Source organism: Dermacentor variabilis, chromosome 4 (genome assembly GCF_050947875.1).
Source record: "Dermacentor variabilis isolate Ectoservices chromosome 4, ASM5094787v1, whole genome shotgun sequence".
NCBI lineage: Eukaryota > Metazoa > Arthropoda > Arachnida > Ixodida > Ixodidae > Dermacentor > Dermacentor variabilis.
The window spans coordinates 81842898-81857097 of NC_134571.1; the positions used below are offsets into that span (position 1 = coordinate 81842898).

The 14200-nt window shown below is 51.2% G+C and overlaps 1 protein-coding gene across 1 annotated transcript; it reads left to right on the top strand.

Moving 5' to 3' along the window:
* Positions 1-2121: 2121 nt before the first annotated feature.
* Positions 2122-14139, top strand: LOC142579414 (uncharacterized). The gene is made up of 2 exons (XM_075689568.1): positions 2122-10925; positions 13429-14139. The coding sequence occupies exons 1-2, from the start codon at positions 2232-2234 to the stop codon at positions 13726-13728; spliced, it is 8994 nt and encodes a 2997-aa protein (XP_075545683.1). The 5' UTR covers positions 2122-2231; the 3' UTR covers positions 13729-14139.
* The last annotated feature ends 61 nt before the right edge of the window (positions 14140-14200 follow it).

Consider the following 14200-nt stretch of genomic DNA (forward strand, 5'->3'; position numbering starts at 1 on the left):
CGCCGTTACCGACTTCGATGCACTGTATATGCTTCTTTCGTACTCCTAACCTCACTGAGCCCTATTATATCCCCTTTACTACCCTCTAGTTCCTCCAATAACACTGCTAGACTCGCCTCACTAGTTAACGTTCTAACGTCAAACGTTGCCAGGTTCAGATTCCAATGGCGGCCTGTCCGGAGCCAGGGATTCTTAGCACCCTCTGCTGCGTCACAGATCTGACCATCGCTTCGCGGCTGCTGGGGACTGTGGGCCGGGGTTTGATTGTTGTATTCATGTAGCAGGTTGTGGCCAAGTACTGCACCAGGGTGGCCAATCCTGCTCTGGTGAGAGAGTGCGTTACCGGTTCTGGTCACCGGGATCAGGCCGCACTCCAGGCCTGTTTATGCAATTTTCTCAACACACGGTATTTTTTTCCGGTGGAAAATTGCGCGGCACCGAAATTCGAACCACGGTCCTCTTGCACGCGAGGCGGATACGCTACCGCCACCGCAGGGGTTATACGCCTCATTTAACCTACAGTGGTGCCTTCTTTGATCAGTCAAGGTGGATCAATCTGAGTTCGGTTAAACCGCACAGATGGCACTGAACTGGAGAAACCTGGTATATATGACCTGCACATGTGTGGCCATACATAATAGAGCTTTTTTTAAAGAGGGTCTCTGTACAGTGATAAACTAAAAGAAAAGAAATATTAAAAATGGGGAAGAAAGAAAAAGAAGGAAAACAAAAAAGGAAGAGAACAGGGGATTTGAACTCGTGACCCTTGTTTGTTGCCTGGAGAGAGAGCTCAGTCGGTTGGTCCGTCAGGCCCCAGGTTACATTGAAGCGCCATAGCTCCTGTCCAGAGCCTCATACTTACGTGGAAAGAGAAACGGAAGGAGATATAAACGTGCGTGGCCATGGTACGCACGCGAAAAACTGCCTTAATAAATTTAGAGACTTGCGAAAAAGTTTCGTTAACAACCGATAACATGGCAATCAGCACTCGAATGCGACAAGAGAAATTATTGAGACAGAAAATTCCCTTGAACTAAGTATGGTTTGCGAGAGAAATGCTTGTAAGTATTGAACTTTTTTTCAAAAAAAGAAAAGCAATAAGCATGCAGTACTTAATGACAGGCGACTTACGTACAGTAATCTTATATACTGCATCCGAAGTATACCAAGGCTTCACCGTCAGGTCCCGCTACTTACTGGCTTTTGAGATTTTCTTTGCCAAATTAAAATTGCCGTTCCTACTTAAATCGCGAACAGCGTGCTCGCTTCTATCACTATAAATCGTGATCGTATCATTTACATCAACGTCTCACAGCACATTCTGACCAGTTGTCAATCCCTTTATAGTCGTGTTTGATGGCAAATATATCTTCTCTGGATAATGTACCGGCGCTACTTGCGTTTGTTTTAAACACAAGTCTACTATACTGACGACCCACTCCGGGCTGCCAATCCCATTACACGTCACTCCACAAATATTTGAGAAGACTGGCGCTGGCCAACACAGGTATACCCTTGGCTTCTTCGAGTAGACGACAGCACCGAAGCGCTATCGGTGACGTGCTCGTTTCTCAGCGCATGCGCTCTAAGCCATTGTGTAGGCTGTCGCCGCCGCTTCGTCGTTGTCGTCTCTGGATACGACACATCATCCCCTTTAAGGAATAAATAATATATTATTTTCCTCCTAAAACGTGGTGTGAGAGTGTGGGCACAGCCCATCGACACCACCCATCACAGGACCAACCGTCGAGAAGCGGGAAGCCCGGCTGACAAGCCCGAGCCCTGAACAACAGCGTCGTCTGGTGAACAGGGTCAGGCTATCGCCTCAAGCTCACGGCATCCTGGACCATAGGGACGCCGCCCACTTCGAACGATTCCACCGCCGGCTCATTTGTTGTTGTTGCCTCACAACATTTCGATAAATGAAGTTTATTCCTCCTCTTCCTCTCCTTCCTCCGTAGTGAATAAACGCTTCCTATTTTGGTTTATTTTGTAGACATCCCATTTCCGCGCATATTTTGTTCGTCCGAACAGCTGAAGCAAAAGAAGAGCCACCACGTGGCACGTGAAGCGTGAATGTCTCGCGCCGTTCGGCTCGACCTGCAGCTGCGGTGGTCTGGAAGTTACGGCCAACACGCCATCACTCGCACTGACAGGTACCTCGAGGACGACGCGCCAAAGAAGCCGTCAACACATTCGGAGAAAGAGCATCGCCTTCGTCCACGACGATCATGCCGAAGTCCCGTTCCACGATGGACTACAGCGGGAAGAAAAAGGAAAGGCGCACCAAGACCAAGAACGAAAACCCCAGCCGCAAATCTCCCGCTCGCTACGACGACGGGCAAGATTATGACGAGACCTACCAGAAGCCGACAGCCAGACGAAAGAAGTCCAAAAGCTCAAGGGTGGCCATCACTGATTCGCCCACTTTTTCCAAAAGCTCCGAGAGTCCGACGAACCGTCACGAAGGCTCAGCTGTAGTGACGAGCGGCGACGAGTCGTCTTCGCTGCCCAAGGAACTCAACTACGAATACTTCGAGAAGCTCGGCGGCAACTTGTGCCGAGCGGGGGAGCTCCTTGACGAACACGAGCGGGGCATCGTCTGGCAGGCGGCCGACGTCATCACGTGCATACCGGAATACTGCCCACCACGATGCTACATGACCAAGCTGTGCCGCTGCAACACGTGCTGCGAGCGCTGCTGCGTAGATCCCGAGCACCGGCTGACGGGCTTCCACTCTAACGTAAAGGACGAGGCCACGGACGTACCAGACGAAGAAGGGCTCACGCTAAGCGGATCCAGCGACACGTCCGTCACGTCCCTGCTGGGCGACGTGAGCAGCGAAGAGGGCAAGTCGAGGGGCAGCACGCGTTTGGCGATCGCCGCTCGCGATGCTAAGCGCGCAGTGCGCCTCGCGAAACAGTTCCGTGCGGCCGCCCGCACTATCGACTCGCTTGAGTGCAGCAACGAGTCCGAGCACCGGATGCGCGCTTTGTACACCAAGGAGCTGATGGACAAGGCGGTGTTCTACGCCAAGAAGGCGAACGAAGCTCTCGCGGGCTACGCCGCTCTCAGGAGAGCCCTGCGTGGGATTCCCGAAGCCACTAGCGGGGACGAGTCCACGCAATTCGACACGCTTCAGGGGGAGCAGACTCCGTACAGGCCAGCGCCCTATCCAGCACAAGGATACGGATCGGCGATGGAGTTTGCGATGAGGTATCCGCAGCAACCAAGCGCTCAATCACCGTTTGGTCAAGGCGTGCGAGGTACAGTCGGCCAGGGTTACCGCTTCGGCGGACCTCGTGGCGTACAAGGGCCCCTCGACGCGCAGCGGTTGCGATGGGCGAGCGCTCCGGTCGTTGGACGTCCGCCATCACAACAGACCGCGTTAAGCCTCTCCAGGATGTCTGACATAGTTATGAGCAAGGCGCAGCAGGCTTCTGAAGATGTGCTAAGGTTCCAGAGAATTTCCAACGAAATGCTGGCAGAAGCGCGGGTCTTCGAAGGAGTCAGTAACGACAGATTACCGCCTTTCGAGCTGAAAGGCGCTCGAAGCAGCTACTGGCTGCCTGCTGCTGTTCCAGAAACAGACCAAAGGTACGTCCAAGACAGGGCGGCCGATCTACGTCCCAGCGGGGCAGTTGCTTTTGACGATACAATGACCATGTGCGCAATCGGCAAAGATGGGCATATGCTCCGCATTCCCGAACACACTAGAGCGGATAGTGACCGCCAGCCAGAACAGCTCAACGATCAGATGATGAGAATATCGACCGAAGAGAAAAGGTCAGCTCGCAAGGACGGCAAGAGCGATCTCAAAGTGGACCTAATGGACAGAGGAGGACCGAGAGCAACGGGGCCGACTACTACGCCTCCTCCAAACCGAGTCGCCAGAAGGGCGAGCGTGTCGGCGAAGGATTCGGGAAGAAGAGCCAGCGTATCTTCTATACAGCAGGAACTCTCGGATACCGCACAGTCGCCTCAGCCGCGCAAGACGAAGTCACTGGCTGCAAGGAGGGCGAGCGTCGGAGCCGGCCTTCTTCTCAAGCTTGGGGCGCGCATGAAAGACGGCTCAGATGATTTGTCCCCGGACAGAGAGCCATCAATGCCTGGTGCTTCACCAGACTCTACTCATTTTAAAGCTAGAGCGACGCGAAGAGCTAGCGTTTCGTCTAAAGCGTACTCGGCGCATCCACTCAATGAAGACGCGGACTCATTCAAAGCTAGAGCAACGCGAAGGGCAAGTGTATCATCAAAAGGACTACCCACATCACCGGACCGAATCACCGCTGACCACGATTCCTTCAAAGCCAGATCCTCGAGGAGAGCTAGTGTTTCGTCAAAGACCATCTCGCCGTCCGAGGCAAACACGCGCAACGAGCAATACCACCTCCAGACCAAGGCTCTTCGCAGGGCAAGTACTTTCTCGAGAGACTTTCCTGCTGATCTTTCGGACGAGCATAAGCAATTCAAGGCGAAAGCAGCACGGCGAGCTAGCGTTTCATCGAATAGACTTGCAGTTCCAACCGAAGGCGACGAGGGTTCTTTTAAAGCCAAAGCTGCCAGAAGAGCTAGCGTGTCCTCTGTAGGGCAACAATCATTCAAAGCAAAGGCAGCGCGAAGAGCCAGCGTGTCTTCCGGAACGCTTTCACCCGACCTATACAACCTCTCAGCAGGGCAACATTCATTCAAAGCAAAGGCAGCGCGAAGAGCCAGCGTGTCTTCTGGAATGCTTTCACCCGATCTGTACAACCTCTCACCAGAGCAACATTCATTCAAAGCAAAGGCAGCGCGAAGAGCCAGCGTGTCTTCTGGAATGCTTTCACCCGATCTGTACAACCTCTCACCAGAGCAACATTCATTCAAAGCAAAGGCAGCGCGAAGAGCCAGCGTGTCTTCTGGAATGCTTTCACCCGATCTATACAACCTCTCAGCAGGGCAACATTCATTCAAAGCAAAGGCAGCGCGAAGAGCCAGCGTTTCCTCCAAGTCCGCAAAGTCCACTGAAGGACCCCACGAGAGGTTCGAATCATTTAAAGCGAAAACAGCCCGAAGGACCAGCGTTTCTGCAATGTCACCAGAGGGCCCCCAAAAAATGTCTGAATCATTCAAGGTAATGGCAGCGCGAGGAACTGGCGCTTCTTCAGTGTCCCCAGAGAGCCCACAAGAGATGTTCAAACCATTTAAACCAAAAGCAGCACGAAAAGGTACAGGTTCTGATAAGTCCCCAGAGGGCCCTCATGAAGAGTCCGAATCATTCAAAGCAAAAGCAGCGCGAAGAGCCAGCGTTTCTGCAAAGCTGTCGGAAGGCCTCCATGACAGCCAGCACGAATCATTCAAGGCAAAAGCCGCGCGCCGAGCAAGTGTTTCATCGAAAGGCCTCGCGCAGCAAGCGAGCGTTCAGAAACTTCACGAAGCAAAATTCAGAAGAGCCAGCGTTTTTTCAACGGGCCGAACCTCTCCGCAAGACACTCCGACGCATGATTCACGCACGAAAAATGCAAAAGAAACCAAGATGACCGTCGTTGAACCAGACGTATCTGAGTTATCTATCCGGCCAGCAAAGAAACCTCCAAGGAGGGCAAGCGTTTGCGCGGCGAAATACAAACGACTCTATGGTGACGTTACGGCGGAGCAAACTACAAAGACTGAAGAGGGCTACAGAGAGGGATCCGAATTATCGGACGAGCCCGCCGAGCCGAACAAGCAAGCTCGCAGATTATCTATCAGCGCTGCGAAACAGTCTTCTGATGTTCGCAAGGCGGGATCTGAAAAAAACAAATCTAACAATGTACCTGCTTCGGCTGACAGCACTGTTGGACAATCACTGACAAGGGACCAAAATAAGAGCGCTTTAAGCGAAGGCAGAGACGACAATAAGCAACCTCCCGCAACAACGGCACAAGAGAAAACCCTGCTGTCTCAGCTCAGAGACAGCCTGAAATCAAGCGCAGCGCGGGCAGGCGCGGAGGAAACGAGGGACAAGAAGGGAGGTCGTATCGTTGTAAAGATAAAGCCACCGCCCGTCCTCATGAGTTCGAAAAAAGTTGGCACACGCCACACTGACAAAGATAAAGACCTCGTGAGCGAAATATGCGACGAGTGCCTCCTTAACAAATGCGGATCGCAACCCACAGATCCGAGAGATATACAGAAAATAATTGACGAAGGTGTCGGCGCGCCGAAGTACACGAAGGACATGGATAGCACCCAGGCGAGCTCTCCTCGCATTCCGGAAATACTCTACGAGCTTTCCGAGCAATCCCTCGACATTGAGGTAATACCGAGTGAGAGGTGCAAAGAAGCTCAAACTTCGTTACCTTTCGACGGTGCCTCATCCAAGGAGCATCATTGGGGTCGCGCTGTTACATCTACCAACAGCAACGCGACCAAAGAGGCAGCTGGAAACAAGAATCTTCCTTCAGCGAAATCGGCCTCTAGACACCAAAAGAACATCGGGAGGGCATCCCTGGAGAAGCAAGCCATACCCGATTCCCACGGAGGAGACGCCCATGCCCACTTGAAGGTGCTGCCTTCGGATACATATGTATTCACGGCGACCACGGTGGCTATTGCTGGAGGAGACACGACAAACCCAAAAGCGGCGAAAGTCACTGTGGAAGGCGCGAAGAAAAAGCCCAAGGAATCGGACGCCGCAGGAAGTGCTAGAAAATCCTCCGGACATTCCAACGAAAGCCCGAAACGCGAATCCGGCGCGAAAAAGCATTCCACGCATTCTAAAGAAAGCCTGAAGCACAAATCCGGTGCTGAAAAGCCTTCCAGGCCTTCTAACGAGAGCTTAAGGCATGAAGCCGGCAAAGAAAGTACGAGGAGTGAATCTGGAGCTAGAAAGCATTCTAAAGAAAGCCTGAAGGGTGAAACTGGTGCTGAAAAGCCTTCGAGACCTTCTAATGAGAGTATGAAGCGCAAAGCCAGCAGCGATAGTCTGAGGCATGACTCCGGAGCTAGAAAGCATTCTACGCATTCTAAAGAAAGTGTGAAGGGTGAAACTGGTGCTGGAAGGCCTTCGGGACCTTCTAACGAGAGCTTGAGGCGCGAAGCCGGCGCTACGAACAAGCGTAGATCCTCGTTGAAGTCGACAAAAGGATCTTCGGATAGCCACAACGAGAAATCGAATCACGAAAAGGTTCTACCGACACGCGTCGAAAAAGGAGCGGGTGAACGCGACACCACCGGAAAACCGGAAAACAGGACCGATAAGAAAGCCGACGAAGGAAAACGCAAGGCATTGAAGGACATGAGGATTTCTGACGAACATGTCAAGGACCGCAAGGCGTCCGTGGGAAAAGATGAAGATGACAATGGTTCGAAGAACGTGAAAAATATTGACGAAGGCATCAAGAGGCGTAATGCGTCCGTGAAGAAAGGCGAAGATGAATCCGGCAAGGCTCTCGATAACCAAACAGAAAGCGGAGGCAAACGCGAGGGCAAAGAGAAGGTGCGAGGAAGTGGCACCGAGCAAGCTGCTGAAGAAATCCGTGACAAAACTGACAAAACGGGTGGCAAAGATATTAGGGATAGTGACGACGAGACGCCACAACCATCGACAACTGACGGCGCCCACCCGAAGAGTGGCGATAAATTTGGCGAAAAGAGACCGAGCGCTGGGTACCTTAACGATGCGAAGAAGACTGCAGGAAAGCACCAACCATCAAAGGTCGTTGAAAGTGTAGATGCTACCAAGGCGGCTAGTCAACCACATGATGGGGGCAGCAATGCACCTGTGGAGACTCAAACGGAGAGCAACGCGCCTCCAGGCTTTCTCAATAACCTTGGCGTTCTTGCAAGCTGGTACAGCACAGCTGGCGAAAAAGGCCGCGCAGAGGACACAACCAGCAAACATACAGCGAAAGCCGATACTCCCCGGGTACTGGCAACGAACATTCGCAAAGTGGCAAACAACTTCGACGGAGATCAACAGACAAAAATACCCGTCACTGTCGTTGCTGACAGCAGTGCTGAGCCTCCCCAGAAAATCTTAAGTACAAATGAAAAACGTGAATCGACATCCACCACCCAAGATGACGTCGTGAATGACAGGTACAAGCAAGTCGCCGCCAGCTCTGCTTACTTTCCTGAGGGCGAAGAAATGGAGATAAGGCCTATGGACGACGATGATATCTACGACTATCAGCAGCTTGCGTTTGCGGATAGGCAAAACATTATTGGCTCCTCCTCTTCTGGCGCAGATGTGGCAGGCAGCCAACGGGACAACGCGAGAGAAGTAGGCCAGAGGTCTGCCGAGCTTGTGCTGCCGAAAAAGCTCGCTTTTGGAGCAGTTGATGACTGGACAGCGCTGTCGCCACTGGAAAAGTTCGCAGAAGACAGCGACAGTGATCATGCTATGGATCGGTCAAGGCCAGAAAGAAGCGAATACGCAATAACCAGTGAAGCCGTTAAATTAGACCCGCGTAACGCACGTATGTACGAAACCGAGCAAACGCGTGAGCTGCGCGATGACATCACCGCGGAGGAGGATCTGCAGCCAGAGGCGAATTATTCATTAGATCAGCAACAGGAATGGGAACAACCGGAAGGCGAACTACCGTATGGAGAACCACTGGAAAGGGAGCTACCAGAAGAGGAACTACTGGAAGGGGAGTCACCGCAAGAGGAAACACCACAACAGGACATTTCAGAGCAGGAGTTTCAGGAAGACGAGGCACGAATAGTCGAAAACGGCATAGCTGTTAATATTCATGAACTAGAAGACCTGGAAGGAGTCGAGCAACCACAAAATCAGGGCATTCAGGAGATGATTGAATTGCAAAACGTTGACTACGAGCTGCAATCGAGGCCTCACGCGCCTCTGAGAGGGCCCGACTTACAGAACTTTAACTTCTGGGACCTGGACGGGCCCGCGGTCCTCTTCCCGGAGAGCAGACTGGTATTTGCACTAGCGTTAGTCGCCGGTATGTGGATTCTGTACCTCATGTTTACGACCAAGGCCACCATAAACAGAAAACCCTTCCTCGAACTGTTTACCGCGCTAGCTACGGAACACGAAATTCCTCGGGGCCGTATTATGACCGAAACGTTTGCTGTGAACCATTTGAAGACCAAAGAAATAGCCGGGACGGTCATGGGATCAGTCGTCTCCGCAAGGCCATGGCTTCTATACTTCTGCGACACGCCTTACTGCAAGGAATCAGCCCTGCAATTGGCCAAGATGCTTGGGGAGGACCCATGCTTTAATTTCTACAGCTACACTTGCGGCAAGCTGACTCGAAAATGGAACCCAATGGTTGGCTCTGCACTCTCTACTGACGCCTTCATAATCAACGAAGCCGCCAAGCTCGCTGCCGGTCACATCTTGAACAGGGAACACCCAGGCATGAAGGCGGCCCGAAACCTTTTAGAAGCGTGTCTCGACCACGAGAATGACGGACAATGGAGTCGAACAGAACTGAGCGAGTTGTTTTTCGAGTATTTCGGTTCCTCGTGGCCAGCAGAGAACAATCCTTTGACCATGGAAGCCGTGTGGGTCATCGCTGGGCGCCTGGCACGAGACTTGAAACTGGAAGCTCTCGCACGCGTGTCTGTTGGCATTCACCCAGAAGGAAATTCTGCTTCCGTGCCAACCATAGGTGAGCCGGTCCTGCTTTACCAACGTGCCGACTTCGAAGAGCCCGGGTATACGGAGATGCTGGAAACCGCCATCGGACAGACAGTGATGTTCATCAGTCCAGCCTCGAACGGCGCGCAACACGTGTCGAGCATCAAGACGACGATGGAACTGCTCGCTGATATGGTTTCGACCTACCCTGCCAGCTATGTCGATGCGAAAGAGCACCGGATGACCAAGGTCCGCGTCCTCTCGCCTGGCGTGCGCGCTTTCCTGCGCACGGTTTTCCCCGACTCCGTAAAAGTCGCTGAAAACGCCGATATCTTGATCAAGTCGCCGCGATTCTTTGAAAAACTGCAAGGGTCAAGAAGTACCCTGCTCGATCCTCAGGCCGTTTTCAACTACGTGGGATTCAGAGTCATGGTCCACTTCGCCGCGTTTCTGCCGCAGCAGAGCGTCCGACATCTGCGCGCCTTGGAAGCCAATTTCCTGCTTCCCGAGAACGCCTCTGCCCAAGACTTCTGCACGCGCGAGGTCGAGCGCGTTTTCCCGGCTATCTACGCGCGCGCATTCGCGCTGCAGACGGCAAATTTAAGCACCTGGGTAAGCGAGTGGCCGTCGCAACTGAAGAGAATATTTTTACAAGGGCTGGGGTTCAGAGCGACTCGGATTCATGCGCCGCAGGCTGCGCCCACGTCAGATCAAGATAACGATGCCGGGTTCGCCAGGCGCAGATTGGATAGCCTGAGGGTCGAAGCTGCTGTTCCACTGTGGATTGTAAACGACTCCAGCTTCGACCAGTACGCTCAAGAGCTGGAGCGGCAGCTCAGCGTCACCCTCAACCTAGATCCGAGTAACTCGCTCAAACGTCTTTGCTTCTTCGCCAAAATGCTGCGAGAGAATGAAATTCAGCAGGCGCTCCTAGGCACATCAGCGAACCAAACAGCGATGTCTTTGTTCGGCACCGAGGCCAGATACGACGCACGGAACAGCGCAGTCTACATGCCGCTGGTAACCGTCAACTGGTCCGTGCCTGCAAGCAGCATCGCCTCTGCCATACATGCAGCTCGTTACGCCGTGCGAGTCTTTAAGGCACTAGGGCTGGCGCTCCGCCTAGGCTATGCGCACGCTTCCGAGCAGCGTGCTGGCTCTGACATGTATAGTAAGCGCTACCATGGGCAACGGAACGCCACAACGCGGTGTCTGGTGGAACAGTACGAGAATGCCAGCAGGAGCCTCAAGAGCGCGTTCCTCCAAAAGACGGCCGACCGTGCACCACTGGGTGCCGCCCTCTTGGATCAGACTGATGCCCTCGTGCAAGCATACACAGTCTTCAAGGTACGATGCTGAAAGGCGGTAGTTTGTAGCGTCATTTACAAGAGCCTGCATTTGTAGACTTAATTCAATGAACACCAAAAAGAAACACCGAATTGGTTTAGACTAGTAAAGGATTCTTTCCAAACTATTTTTGCTAATAATATCACAGTAATATGCTACTTATAAAATACTCAAGTTTCATTTTTTGAATCTGGCGCTGAAATCCCTGTGCCAGTGTCACTGTGACGCCGCAGATTTCAATCTATCTCCTGTTTTGGCCGTTGTGGTGCAGTAAAGTTTTCGAAACTTGCAAAGTTTAGTATTTGGCTTCTTAATAATACAGTGTAATCAACCTTTACCGATATAAGATTAAGTAGACCTGAGTAGACCAAGGAGGTTAAAGAAGAACTGCTGGAGTGGGGGCTCGGGTGAAGCCGGCGGCGGCCATCTTGCGGGGGGCAAGAAGCGGCCTGCCAAAAGCTTCGCAGTGCTCTTCGCCTATTTATGCAGTGGTTTTTAACTGCTTAACGAATTTTGAAGTTCTAATGCAACGCTGTGGGCTATGAGGCGAGCCATATTGGAGACGTCCTGAGTGCAGATATCCGATTATTGCGGCATTTTTTCCATTTTATCGGCATGAATATGCAGCTGCAGCGAAGTAGAAAAAAATGCGGCGTAATAATCAGCGTTTATTCATCTTCTTTAATACAGTGTAGAAATTGATCAATCATGAAAGCTGCCGAAACAAAAAGCAATTAAAACTTCAAATGTAGCATAACTATAAATATACAATACAAACATAAGAATTCATTATTATCTTCATGATCATCAGGTGTTGCCGGTGTTTTAGCATCCTCATTGCATGGAAGGTCATGCAAATTTGGTGCCGACCGTTTTCTTTAAGCCTTAAATATAAAACTTTCCTTTATTTTAGAGCAAGGCAATGGTAATCTGCAGCCTTACTTAAATGAGAAGGGTAACGCTAACATGTCAGCTGCGTGTACGTCAACCTTCCAAAAAACACCCGAGCGCGCTAGCATATTTTGGGATATGCACAGCACCGCGCACCGCAAGATACAACCAATACAACGACCCGAAACACAAAAGCTGCAGCGGCTGGCGTGCTTTTGCCCCTCGTAAGATGGCGACGCGGTGCTTCACTTGGTGGGCGCTCACTCCACTCCAGCAGTGTTTCTCCTTGGAGCCATGCTTGGAGCAGATGCTGTGAAAATTCGTGACGTCATGGCGAGCTGGTGCGGGAATTTAAAGACGGTGTTACCACCCCTTTCGCTTTTGCGCTTTCTCTGGCTTACCAGGCCTCTTCTCACTGGAAGTGTGGCTTCCTTTGGTAATCGAGAAGCGTAATGTACAAATGCGGCTCAAATGCATACTCTCTTTAATGGTCCTTCCTTTTTTATTTTTGTCAAAGAGCGCTTCCTCTTTGCTTGGAATTCAGGCAATAACGAAGCGATCGAAGTGATAATGAGACTATAACCATGGCATTAGCTAATCACTAACAGCACTTGTGTTTCTGCGAAGGCCATCCTAAATTACTAAAAAATTACTGAAAATTACAGGACAGCTGAGGCTGTTTCTTCTGCAGCTGATTGGGGGCAGCGTGTACCGTCAGGAACTGCACGGTAAATGGCTGATAAGCTCAAACACGAGCTCCAGGATTCCAGCGCACGGAAGAGCAAATGTGCAAAATGAACATTAAACAGGAATCGCTAGATGAGTGCAGGCTTCGCACCGACCCGAGTTCACGACAACTGGAGCGTCCCTGTAATTGCGGGAGCCGCACTCCAGGCTTCGTGAAGGAGATATGAAGGGCTTGTTTTGCAAGGGCACGCAAGTATGTGGCACTGAACTGGCGTGCACTGCTCTTCCGTCACATAAGCTTCGTATGTGGGCAATCATAATGGACTGCCATAATATGCTTCTGCAAGACCAGACTACAAATTTTGCACACAGATTATTAGCGGCGAACAATTCAAGGACCTCCTGACTCTCATTCATGATTGCTTGATGCGACCTGTAGCTTTCGCTGTACTGCACGGAGCTAGCGAGACTGAGTACTTGGGTGACGGAGCACGTGCTGTTTGAATCCGACGACTGTATGTCTCAAGTACACCTTTGTTTGATTAGACATGAATGGTGTTTTCGACTCGAGCAAACTGGTGCATCACGCTAGCTGTACCACAGATGTCATCTGTCTACTGTGCTTTTTTAAAAAATTGTTTTCCACAATCGATTATTGAGGAAGCAGTTTGCAAGTGTTTCGCACTCAGTACTGAAGAATTGAGCGACAAACTGCATGGTACTGAATGGCAAGGAGTTGCAATATCAGGTACAATGCATTATCAGAGCAGTAACTACACGTGCAATCCACAGTGGCAAGCTATGTGCACGATTCAAGAGAACGAAACTAAATAGAACGGTATGCCTAGAAACAGGAGTTGGCTGCTTATTGCAGGTGGTGAGCATGCACCGACAGTGCATCACATTTTTCGATTACTTTCTGCAGGAAGAGCTAAGTGCACGGCGCTTTGGCCATTCCAACTTCCGGTTGGTGGGTTTGCCGCGTCTCACGCCCGAACAACTCTTCTTCGTGGCATATGGGCACGACAACTGTGAGGCTAGCGACACAGTCCACCGCAGGCGCCGGTGGCTGGAAAGTGGCGAACTGCCACCAGAGGACCGTGTCAACATCCCCTTGATGCACTTCGAAGAGTTCACACGGGCCTTTGGCTGCAACAGCACGGCACCCATGAGCGCCAACAGACGCTGTCCTATGGTTCGCACAAGGACCTCCCAAGATGAATGAACTAAGTAATGGACAATAGCAAGGTCATTCGTGTATTATAGTTGAAGCATATCGTGCAATCTCACCAGAGTCAATTGTGCAGTGAACTTTCTGAACAACATATGCCGGCACTTCTCAGTTATGAGAATATAAAGAGCTGGTTCTCCTTATACCTCATGCATGATACGCAACATGCTGGACCACACAAGAGCACATCGCAGGTGGGGTCACTAGACAAGGGGATATTTAAATGCATTCTTTATAAAAGTCTTCACATACCCATGTAACCAACAAAGCATGCACATTTGTATTCTCCATAGGATGTCGATAAGAACAGGATAGGAATGTTCGTAGGGCAGCAGCAAAGGTGCCTGTGTGTCAATATAGCCTAGCATAACTATAGTATATATAGCTTTTAAGCTAGGTGTATCGTCCATATGTTTTGATGGGTTGGTTACAAGAGCACGTTTCATAAATGCCTTCATTTTCAAGT